Raw genomic sequence first — 12,312 nt, forward strand, 5'->3', positions numbered from 1 at the left:
GACTTTGAGGCCGCTTGTCACTTCCTTGATCCCTTTTGGAAGGATGAACAGTCTGTCTGACTTCATAAATCTTTAAGTTCAGGAAAGGTATAGGTTCAAGCACCTTAACACATCTAATGTGTGCAGAATCCGTTCTTTGTCATTTGCCGGTTTTAGGCAAAATGGGGGTAATATTACCTCCTGGTTGAGATGGAATTTGAAACGCTTTTCGGTAATTAGAGTTGAACTGGCCTCAAGATGACCTTGTCTTGATGGAAGGATAGGTTTCTTTACCGACAATACCTATAATTAGCCAATCCTGCATGCAGACATCAGTGTTATTAACAGTACTGTCTTCAACGTTAGGTCTGTATCTGAAGCTTGAGAAAAATGGCCGCTGTTAGAGCCCGTAATACTAATGGTAAATCCCAAGCAGGAACTGGATCCTTGTTGTGGTCCGATTCTCTTCAAAGCTTGGAAGAATAACCCATGAGCGCTTTCCTAGCAATGCTGACAGTGCTGACACCTGTACCATCAGTGACAAAGGGAAGTGACTTTAATTTGATAGGGGTAAAGCCCTATCGCAAATCTTAAGATACCTTCTGTTTCTAACATATAGGCATGCGGAAACAGGTATCTTTCAGATCTACTGACACAGGTCAGTCTCCTTGGTGCACTGCTGAAATAATGGTCTTCAACCGTCTTACTTTGAGCAGTTTGTTTACTCCTCTTAGGTCTAGTATGGACCTGAATGTTCCCTTCGACTTCTTTACAAAGAACATTGGTGAGTAGATACCTTGATAGTTCTTTTGTGGCGGAACCGGTTGGCTCACTTGGTCGTTCAATAGCTGTTTGAAACAGTTGGTTAGGCCTGCCTGATCAGCTTGTTTCCTGGCTGTCAGGATCTTATAAACGTGTGTCTTCCGGATAACGTCTTGAACTCCAGACAATAGCCCCTACAGACAACTTTGTGCATCCAGAAAAACGTAATCATTTGCGCCTAAACATCCTGAAATTGCTAGAGTATTCTTCCTACGTGGGATGTTTGAGCTCTCATCTCAAACTTTTCAGTTGCTCTATATTGGGTTCGCGTCCTCTTGGCCTCCGTACCAGGAGGTTGCTCGAGTAACTCCTTCCGGGCCTATAGGCTCTCATGCCTCGGCCGTTAGCCCTCTTATTCATCCTTTCCTGTGGGGGAGGAAAAAAAAAAAAGAAGAAGAAGAAGAGGGAGGCGGAAGACAGGAGGTTCTCTGAATGATGGAATCTAGATGCCTGCTGCCAGACAGATTATGTCCCTCGAAGGGAATCAAACACAGATTGTTCTTTAAACTAGGTGTACTTTAAACTAGGTGTACTTTACAGGAACGAATCCTCCCTAAGTCTGCTGGTCAGAAAGCGTATCGCACAGCAGATGCCAATTCCAATTATCGACTAGGGGAATATATTATTCGGCACGGCACGGCACCCCAAACCCACCTTAGCAAACTTGATACCCTCTACAATTCAATATGCTGTTTTGTTCTCCAATGCAACTACAACACATCACTGCGAAATGCTCACAGAACTAGATTGATCATAACTTGAGTGTAGGTGCAAAGTTCATCTTTCCTGTCATGTCTTCAAATACTTTCTGGCCAAGCTACCCGTCAACAAGCTCCTCACTCCCACCACATGCAGCACTTATCTGAGATCTGACTCCAAAAGACTGTTCATGGTCCCAAGGTTCAACAAAGTATCCGGCCGCTCCTCCTCCTCTTACCGTGCACCCCAAAACTGGAACAACCTAGCAGACTCTCACAGCCTCCACCAGTCTAAGTTCTTTCAAAACTAAAGCAGTCTCATATTTTAACCTGGTCTGTAATGGCTACATACGTCTATAATATATATTATCTCTAACTGTGCATGCTATGTCTTGTACATAATGTATACCCTGTTCACTTATGTAACTATGTATTTGTAACGTATTATTTGTCGTCATCTTAACTCAATGCCCAGGACATACTTGAAACGAGAGGTAACTCAATGTATTACTTCCTGGTAAAACAATTTAAAATAAATGACAAATCTGCCTGCCAAGGCCGTAGCCCAAGCGCTCTTCCGGCTGCGACAGATAGTGCCATTGCCCTTGCTGCTAGCTTAACTGAATCCAGCGATGCTTCAGCTACAAAGCCTGCTGCCAAGTTTAGACGAGTGCCTCCAACTATCTGGGACTGTTTAATTTCCTTCTTCAGGGCCTCTTCCATGTTAACGATCCATAACGTTATCATTCTTGATACTTATGTTATAGCTATGGCAGGCCTGCAAGCTGCACCTTCTGCAGTAAACGACTTCAAGGTGTTCTCCATCCGCCTGCCATTGCATCTCGAAAAGAGGCTGCATCGTCTACTGTCAGGGTTGTTAGATTAGCAAAACTTTGACACTGCTGCGACCACTTTTGGGGAAATGCCCCAAGCTTTCGCTTCTCAAATAGCTACATTTTCAAAACTGTCCTGATCAAAGATTTTTTTTTTTTGGGGTCCAGTTGCAACCACTCTGCTTTTATTATATCCTTCACCACATAGTGAACCAAGAAGGTTCTTGGCTTCTTATGTAGGCTCTTGAATAGGCGATCCCTAGGCCCCGAAGGGTAAGGCTCGTCCTCGATCTGTAAAATCTTTCTTACAGTTTTGAGAACCGGGTCAACGATCGAGATCAAAAGGTGGACGATTCATCCGCTGAAAAATTATTATCTGATGATTTCATGTCCAGGGCCTCTTGCTGAATTGTTTATCCTCTGAATTCTCAGAAGAGGAGTCTTGTGGTCTTTCCAGACTACTATAGGATCTTGTTCGTTTTTGGCCTCCGTGTGCAGACTTAGAATAAGTTGCCTCAATATCCTGGGTTAGCGTGTCTTTCTTCAAGGAGTTGAAATCAGACACTGGTTCAATTGGATCCTTTGCCACATGTAATCCTCACCAATTTGTTTTTTAAGTTTTGGCTTATCCCAATCAGCACACACTTGTTTTCCTCATGGCTTTTTTCCTAGTAGCCGGTGTCACGGGAGACCAAGACACTTAACACCAGGGATCAATACACTAGATAGAACTGCAGAGTTGAACAAAAGTGAATTTATTGGAAAAAGTTTCCACAAGCTTCCAGTACATGTACATAAACACACACACACACACACCCAAATGGGGGAATAACCTAAAGTCTTGGATGCAGGGACCTCCATCCGGAAGCTTACCCTGATACGCGTTCCCAACTTGCGCCTCTGTCCTCTGTAGTATGGGCAGCATGCCTTGCTCCCCGCTAGATAGCAGTTTTAAATTCCCAGCCATTGCTGCACTCCAAACAGCTCCGGCCAACGCTGCATACACAGACCGCAACAACACTGGATGCTTCAGACCCAAGCATTGTGTCTCCTCAGTTCCCTTCTGCTGACTCCATCAGCTCTTCCTTTACAGGGGCTCTGCCAGTCCCCTGTCAGCACTTAGCCTTCACCAAGAATATCCAGTCCTGAAGGACTCTTGAAGCTGGGGAGAAGGTGTATTTATACTCTTGTTCCAATCAGGGATATGCCAGTCTGAGGAGGAACAAAATTACTGGTCTCTGCACACAATTCTAGACCCAGCTGATGAGATTACTGGGGTTACAGGTGGTCAGGACAATGCTGATACAATCCACTTCCACACTTTCTTGCAGAGAAAGTCCACTCAGCAGATGGTCAACCTCTCCCTGGTTTCTCAAAAATGGGCCTAATCCCATCCGTGTCCAGGCCTACAGTACCTACTCAATGTGATTACAGCCCATTTTGCAAGAGAGTTAACCCCTACAGTTTCCCACTCTTGAACAGGGCTGTACATCACGGTTTTACATCCTTTAAGAGGAACATTTATAGGAGTGCTACAATAAACTATACATACTGTACATAAATCATATCATTAACAGGTAGGGGCAATGGCAGGCTTAATCTTTATTTAAAAGCAGCCAAATCTACCCTTACCGTCACAGACGCATCTTGCTCTGGCCACTGGATCCTCCTATTGTGATCCTGTAGCACTGACATAATACAAATACTAATACCAATAGCCATCTCTTTTACAAAAAACAAAAATCCCAATATTGGCAACTACTGTGTCCATGGGGGCTTGCCATGGAATCTTTGTAATAGTAGTTCTTGCAGAGACTGCATCCATGATTATAATGTAATATTGGCTTGGTTCAGATAGGCTTGCATGTTTGTAATCAGTGCCTGTATCCTTAGGCCTCGTCCAGGGTTATTGCTTGCTGGCAGAGGCGCGCTGAGGCTGAGGGAAAACGGGTGCTTTCCCTGGCCTTAGACAGCGCGCCGTCCGGGGGCGTTTCGGAGGGTGGGCCAGTGACGTCACAGAGCTGGTTCACCCTCATTGGGCGAACCGCTCACGTGACCGGCCCTGCGCTCCGGCAAGCGCTTGAATTTAAAATTTACCTAAGACCTACGAGCCCCTACTAAAGCCGCTCTCATAGCGGCAGTAGGGGCTCACTGGTAAGTACCAGCGCGCCTCAGCACGCGTTGACCATGCCCGAGGCCTTAGGTAGGATATACACCTTACTTTGCAGCACTTGATCAGGTTTCCCAGCATATATACCGTCTTTCACGCGTCTGTGATCCTTGTGCGAGGTGCAGAGTAGGAGGGCAGCGACAGCGTTTGTTTGCTGAGCACTTAATACTTTTTTTTGTGACGTCACCGCGATGTCTCTCGTGAGAGCTCCCTGATGCCTCCTGAGTACATGTGGTATGGCGTCAACCAGAATTCCTGCACGCGCGCGCCTGATCAAGCGGCTCTTTACCAGGTTTCTGGAGCTCGAGCCTCAGCAGCTATTTGCAGCATGGCCTTCCTTCTGCCTCACTGAACAGCAAACTCCTTGGAGTGAGGAAGTCTGGGCTTCAGCGGGAGAGAGAGGCAGACCACTCCCATGGATCGACTACTAGTCAGGTTAGCCCCCTTTATATTACAGAAAAAAAGCGCTACCTCAGCTACGTTAAGACAGAAAAAAAAAGACTACTTGGGGAGGAAAGGAGGGACTATTTATGGTCCTCCCACAGGTAGAGATTTCTGTCCTCTCTCAGCTGGAGGGTGGAACTTAACCTATTGATGACCACTGCCATGGGGACAACCAGGAAAAGTATATACAAGCGCTTAAAATTATAGTAAAGCAATACTTGCAAGTGAAGAAACTCAGACAACAGTCTTGAGATGCAACTTACTTCAAGACCTAAGTTTTGTAAGTAGCTGAACTATTTTAGCAGATCTAGAGATGTTGAATTTGAACTTCATTGATCATCTGGTGTAATGGGGGGAACGTTTGTGATGATAGGTTTGGAAAGCACTGATCGTTGGAAATTGTATTTGGTGGTGGGTTAAAGTTTTTGGCCATGATTTCAGAAGATTGACAACAATCTATATATTTCAATCATGTTGCTGCTTTTCCAGCCCTTCTGACAGTGAAGGAGCTAAATTATTAAACCATGCAAGAAATGGTAGACATTTGGACGTGCAGTCTTTTTAAAAGAATATACAGCTGCTTAAAAATATACTCTTGTCCCTGAGATATATAAATATACAAACAGATGCAGCCACCAGTATTAGAACTCTTGCCTGGGAAATTCTGGGGCAGTCTCACAGTAAATGCCTCAATATTGCCTCAACATTTATGTGAGATTCTGCAGCGACCCCCCCGCTGTGTTAATCCAATGGGCCATTAAGAATCTCACAGAAATGTTGAGGCATTTACTGTGAGACTGCCCCAGAATCTCCCAGAATTTCCCAAGTAAGTGTTCTAATACTGGTGGCTGCATCTGTATCTATATAAAAGTGAGATACATAAATACATACATAGACATATACACATAAATAGCCAATACCGATTGCCCACTTTCAAATGTTGGTACACTGCACCAATTCTGAATGATGCCCCTGTCCTTTTGACTTGAATAATTTGGATGACTCGCTCTTCCTTTCAATTTCCTACTTACGCAGCCTTATGGATTTCAGTTTGTTATTTTATATTTTTTACCAAATATTTACTAAGTGTGCAACTTCAACATCATTTATAAACACTGTCACACTTATCCTTCAAAACTTTACCCTGAACATTTTCCATCCCAATTTATTCCTTGTGTGCTCTTGCTTAGTTCATTAAAGATTTGAGAGTTTCCCCACTGCCGAGAGGTGGCAGGGAAGCATCCAGAGATGACCACAATTTCCTCTCAAGGTCAGACAGCTTCTCTGAACCACCAATGGGGGTTTGCCAATGACATCAAGAGCCACATTGAAATAGGAAGGCGCAATGCTATCAGTAAGCATTGCAATGGAAGGAATGGGACAGTCTTGGAATACCAGAGCTCTAAATTCTTGCAGAGATTATGCAGGGAAAACATAGTGCAGTTGCTCTTCCCTCACAAATAATGAACGAGGAACGCTGATCTACTTTATAAATCATGCTAGACTTCTGCTTTAAGACACAAAATGAAATGCTACCTGCGTCTGCCCAGATTCTCTCTGTGTCAGGGATTCCAGTTCCTGTTTGTGAGTCTCGTCAATTTCAGCTTCCAACTTGGCAATATCTTCAGTCAGTTGTTTTCTTCTCTTTTTGTCATTTTTAGGTACAGCGTTTTTCATGCTCTGAATTTTGGCTAAAAAAAAACAAAACAAAGAACAAGAATACACTGTTGCAAATGAACGGTAAAAGTGTGAAAAAGGGTCCTGGGGTTTTAAGAGGAAAAATTGGCATACTAGGTGGGCCAAGTGGTTCTTATCTGCCATCAAATTCTATGTTCTCCCAGAGGGACATAAAGACCCCTTTCTGTGACCTTGTAAGGTCTATTCTCTAAAATGGACCATGAGGTGTCTTCCATCACCATAAGGCGTTTTATGGAATAGCACTGCTTGGCAAATATGGGTTTGAATCTAAACTACACAATGGGTCTAAAAAGGAAGACCTCAGTACTGTATCTTTGTTTTATAGATGACAGCCATTCTAGACGGCAACTATATGTAATCATAATGGAAAGCTTGTATATAAAAGGCAAGGTACCCTGAACCAGAGATGCAGGTCTCCATTTCAGGCGGAAGATACAAGGGGGTGCTTGCTTGGTGAGAAGAGTCTGCATTTATTGGGTATACTAGGTGTTCATATGATGTTGAAGGGGTTAGCAAAGGCAGCAACATCTTGTAGGTTCTGCGTTAGTGTGCAAAGTATAATGTTGTCTAACTGTAGAGGTATCAGTAAGAGAGATATATGTAGATATATACATAGATGTTGCAAAGAAGAGTGGGGGATGATGGAGGAGAAAGGTGGTAAGAGGGGACAAGAGACCGCAAGGCATTACAGGGAGGGGGTGAAAACAAAGAGTAATGTTTAAGGCTGGGGCCACAGAGGGTTGAGCCGAGCCGACGCTGAGGCTCGCCTGCTGAAATCTGCGCGATTTCATGCCCATGCAGGCGAGCCAGCGGGCGCGATCGGAAGCAGGGGGAGACTGAGGGAGGCGGGGCAGTGACGTCGCTGGGCCAATCGACCGTGACGCACCGACGCCACGGCGTTGTGACGTTGACGCAGCTCCGCGCTAATTGGATGTTTTCAGCCGACAGCACGCTGAAAAACAGTTTGGCTGTCGGCTGAAAACTCCAGCGCCTCCGCTCGCCTGCGGACGCTCGCGTGAGCCCCCTCTCATGGCATCCTCATTGAGGATGCAGGAGCTCAGCGCGGAGCGTCCGCACGGCTCAACGCGGCCTGTCCTTCTATGGACTCGGCCTAATGAATAACCTTCAAGATCTGCTAGATCGGCGTAATTTATGCCGGGTACAGCTAGTTTATATATGTGTTTCTGACAGACATAAACGCCAGGTCCCTAGTTTCTTCTTATCTGAATTCTATGCTTCTCTGATTTGATCATCACTTAACAGCTTTCAGTGAATACTTTTGTGTGTTTAAAACTGCCACCTCTCCGGGTCTGAGCCTGAATCATCAATTATGTGTTATGGGTGCCTTCTGTTCAAAGCACAGGTGCAGACAAATAACTATTTGTTGCTTAAAGGGACTAGGAGGTGCATTTAAGGGTCTTATGCCAGTGTAGGGGTTGAATGTCTGACACTCAAACTGTATGTGTGGGGGAGTGGGAGGGGTGATCAACAGTAAATGTATTTTCCAATAAAATTACTTAGACGTACCTCCCACAAGCAGGAGTAGCGGAACTATAGTGGTATCTATTTGTATGTGCAAAATGTTGTGAAAATTGTGTGTGTGCACATATACAAATGCATGGACCACCATATATGCACAAATGCATGGACCTATATATCAAAAATGAATAGACGATACGATGCTGTGGCTAACGGAATGCTTTTATTTGTGCGAGCTTTCGAGATACACGGATCTCTTTTTCTTCCGGTGTTACAATGAATAAAGCAGGCAACAGTGCATCTTGGAATGTTACTAGAGCCCATCCCTCCCCCGTGTAGTGTGCGATTTATGACTTGGTGTTAAATAGTCCCTGAATGTTAGTGATTTAAGAGTGTGTGTGTATGTAAATATAAATAAATAAAGAGCCCACAGTGTATACAGCGCTTTACAAAAGGTGTGTGTGGAGTGGTAGTGTACATCAATGGTGTGGGTAGGTGTGGAAATGTAAGAGGGTGTTGCATTACTATTAGTGTGTGTAGATAGTATGTGGTCCCTATTGGTATATAGGGATGGAATTACATCAAGTATTTGTATGTGTAAGAGACAGCTGTGTGTGCATACATATAGCGCAGTATGTATAGACATGGCCTTTAACACTCATGGGAAGAGAGTTGTCTTGTGACAGTAGGGACTCAAAACTTCGGTCTCAGGGTGTGTGTGTGTGTGTGTGTGTGTGTGTGTGTGTGTGTGTGTGTGTATATATATATATATATATATATATATATATATGTATAATGGTCCGTGCATTAGTGCGGAGAATATATATATATATATTATATTTGTGATGGTCTGTGCATTAGTGAACATATATTTATTTGTGGGGGGTGTAATTGTCCACGCATGCTGGAGCCTGGGGGTGATTGCACTCTGTTCATCGCTTGTCCCCCTCACCCTGCAGCTCCTTTTTCTCTTTGCGTTGCTGCTTGAGTACCAGCTCCGTGCTCTCCCTCTGTCCGTCCATGTTGCAGTCCAGGCGGGCTCTGCAGTCTGTACCTTCCGCCCATCACCTTACTGCTGGCACACAGTGACGTCAGCACTCAGCACACCCCTGCCGCACACGCACTGCCCACATAAGCCCGCCTACCTTTCCTCCTATCACCGCTCCAACCAGCTCCTGATTGGCTGCTTCTGATGCTTCTCCTCTACCGCCTCTCTATTGGCTGAGAGGGGACAAATCAGCTGAAATGGAGGAGAGTATGTGTCGTGAGTATCTGGTAGGGACTCTGAAGAACAGGCGGCCATGTTTGATGTGGGTACAAAGCCCACACGTCGCGCTGAAAGTTAAAACAACATCCGCCGTGCTGCTTGCGCTCTAATGTGGCCAGTGTGACAGCGTGTGCAGCCGCGCGCTCTGCAGGGGAGTCTCTCTTTTTGAAGTAAGGTTTTTTTTTCCCCTTCTCTCTATTTAAACATTCGGTGTGTTTCTAGAATTCCCAAGGGAAATTAGTGTGACTCCTCTCAAGAAATAAGCATCTCATACATATATATATATATATAAATTTTTTGTATGTGTTGGTAGACCTGAGGGAAAGGGAGAACTCTTGAAAACTTGTCCTATAATACCAATTAAAAGAGGTATCACCTAATATTAACATACTCATATAATCAGCACTATCGAAACTGGAATAACTTGGCTATTTCCTTTTCATTTATGATATATATATATATATATATATATATATCTGTAAATATATTGGAATTGTTCATGTCTTGTTTTCATATGTAAATACTTTTTTTGGTGCACTTTACACGTATTTAAAAAAAATAATTAGCTAATTTTTACTTTGCCCTTCATAATGTCACGAGTGATATATAAATAATGTGCAATAGTGAGAATATTAGTTGGCAGCTTTTCGTTATTCACGGTTTAGTACTCTGAGCTTTGTATTTGCGTTCAAGTTACTCAGGAAAGACTTAAACCAGCAGAGCCCCCCAAATGGAGTCATAACATAACCGGATTTGCTGATCTATTTCTCACTTTCCATTTGTTCAAAATCTTAATTCCCCCCCCCGAATTTTCACCTGTTTCTTATGTCCACTGTTACCATGGCAACCTCCGCTGCCTCAATAAGGCCTCGTCCAGGGTGGAAACAGGCGTGCTGGCGCTCCGCCCTGCTTGGCCGGACGATTCATGGCCGTCTAGGTGCGCGCTCGCCTGGGGGCGCGGCCACGATGTCACAGAGCTGGGGCGAAACGCTCACGTGATGCGCTTGCGAGCAGCAAAATCAATTTTGCTTGCTCTGCAAGCGGCTGAGCGCCGAGCAAGCGCGCCAGCCCGCTCAAGAGGGCCACGTGCACTGTCGCAACGTGTCCAGCGTGAGCGCGTGCGTCCGCTCAGCGCCACCCTGGACAAGGCCTTAGTGGAAATGGCAGCGACCATTTTAACCTCCCCGGGAGAGATTATTATTGTTTATTTACATGGAGCTAACACATGTCACAGCGCAGGTATAAAATCTATATCTATATAATTGAAAATCTTGGTTGTGAGTCTCTGTAGACCATTTGATTGGTCCATCGGTCTGCCCGCCCTCCCACGGCTCTTATTGGCCGGTGTGTCCCGTCCCCCACGGCTCTCATTGGCCGGTGTGCTCTGTTCCACTCACACACCACACTCATACAGCTTCAGACTCTCACCCCCCTGAGCTTCCTCATACTGTGTGAGCCTACCCTGCGAATTCCATTCGTAACACACATCACACTGACACAGCCTCAACCACTCACCCCTGGAGACGCTGACACCCCTGGAGACGCTGACCACGACACAGAACAAAGTAAGTACAACACTCCCCCCTCTAACCCCTCCGGATTTGACCCCCCCCCCTCTATCACCCCTCCCCCCCTCTATCACCCCTCCCCCCCCTCTATCACCCCTCCCCCCCCTCTATCACCCCTCCCCCCCCTCTATCACCCCTCCCCCCCTCTATCACCCCTCCCCCCCTCTATCACCCCTCCCCCTCTCTATCACCCCTCCCCCCTCTCTATCACCCCTCCCCCCTCTATCACCCCTCCCCCTCTATCACCCCTCCGCACTTGCCACCGCATCGGCACTCCGCCCTTCCCACACTCACACACCACATGCCTGCCAGCCTCACACACACCACGCCTTTGAGCCCGCTCCCGGCGCTCTCCCTTCCCCAGCTCTCACTTCCCCAGCTCTCACTTCCCCACCCCGAGCACGCTCCCCCCGAGAGCACGACACCCAGCTCTCTCTCCGCCGCTCTCTCTCCGCCTCTCCCTTCACCGGCTCCTACCTGCAGCCAGAGGGGAGTGAGATGCGTACGCGTACCGCTCTGCCTCGCCGGGGGGGCCGGACACCGCCGACGTGGATGTCGAGTGCAGCCGGTACCCGGAGGGGGGAGGTGGGGCCGCGGCCTAGCTCCTCTGTATCAGCCAGGGAGCCGGCGGAGGCCCGGAGGGAGGAGAGACCCGGGGGCAGCCTGAGGAGGAGCACGGACGGGTGCGAGGTGAGGAACCGCAGGGGAGAGAGGGATATATGGGCGAGCTGGGGGATATGCCTACTCGGGATCAGGGTGCCAGGGGGAGATTGTGATGCTGGCTCCCTTCCGCGCACCCCCCCCACGTCACTGCCTGCCCATCCCCCCCCCAACCAACGTCACTGCCTGCCCACCCGCCCAACCCACGTCACTGCCTGCCCACCCGCCCAACCCACGTCACTGCCTGCCCACCCGCCCAACCACGTCACTGCCTGCCCACCCCCCCAACCCACGTCACTGCCTGCCCACCCCCCCAACCCACGTCACTGCCTGCCCACCCAACCCACGTCACTGCCTGCCCACCCCCCCACCCACGTCACTGCTAACGTCACTGCCTGCCCACCCCCCCACCCACGTCACTGCCAAAACGTCACTGCCTGCCCACCCCCCCCACCCACGTCACTGCCTGCCCACCCCCCCCACCCACGTCAACTGCCTGAACGTCACTGCCTGCCGACCCCCAAAACCCACGTCACTGCCTACCCACCCCCCCACCCACGTCACTGCCTGCCCACCCCCCACCCACGTCACTGCCTAACGTCACTGCCTGCCCACCCCCCCACCCACGTCACTGCCTGCCCACCCCCCCCACCCACGTCACTGCTTGCCCACCCCCCCACCCACGTCACTGCCT

At 47.6% G+C, this 12,312-nt stretch overlaps 2 protein-coding genes across 6 annotated transcripts in view; one reads left to right on the forward strand and one right to left on the reverse strand.

The window, feature by feature from the left end:
• OTUD6B (OTU deubiquitinase 6B) overlaps positions 1-9,238 on the reverse strand; it is a 41,583-nt gene extending 32,345 nt beyond the window's left edge. For 2 of the 4 annotated variants that reach the window (XM_075582858.1, XM_075582855.1), the window contains exons 1-2: positions 9,076-9,238; positions 6,483-6,637 (exon numbers count right to left, since the gene is read on the reverse strand). In XM_075582858.1, the coding sequence (XP_075438973.1) occupies positions 6,483-6,637; positions 9,076-9,145 (225 nt within the window). In that variant the 5' untranslated portion in view covers positions 9,146-9,238. The remainder of the gene's footprint in view (positions 1-6,482; positions 6,638-9,075) is intronic. The other 2 variants (XM_075582863.1, XM_075582866.1) reach the window with 2 other exon arrangements.
• A 172-nt stretch (positions 9,239-9,410) lies between these two features.
• PIP4P2 (phosphatidylinositol-4,5-bisphosphate 4-phosphatase 2) overlaps positions 9,411-12,312 on the forward strand; it is a 92,997-nt gene continuing 90,095 nt past the window's right edge. The window contains exon 1 of one of the 2 annotated variants that reach the window (XM_075582873.1): positions 9,411-9,560. The gene's annotated coding sequence lies outside the window, so the exon portion shown is untranslated. The remainder of the gene's footprint in view (positions 9,561-12,312) is intronic. The other variant, XM_075582869.1, reaches the window with a different exon arrangement.

This window comes from Ascaphus truei, chromosome 2 (assembly GCF_040206685.1).
Source record: "Ascaphus truei isolate aAscTru1 chromosome 2, aAscTru1.hap1, whole genome shotgun sequence".
NCBI lineage: Eukaryota > Metazoa > Chordata > Amphibia > Anura > Ascaphidae > Ascaphus > Ascaphus truei.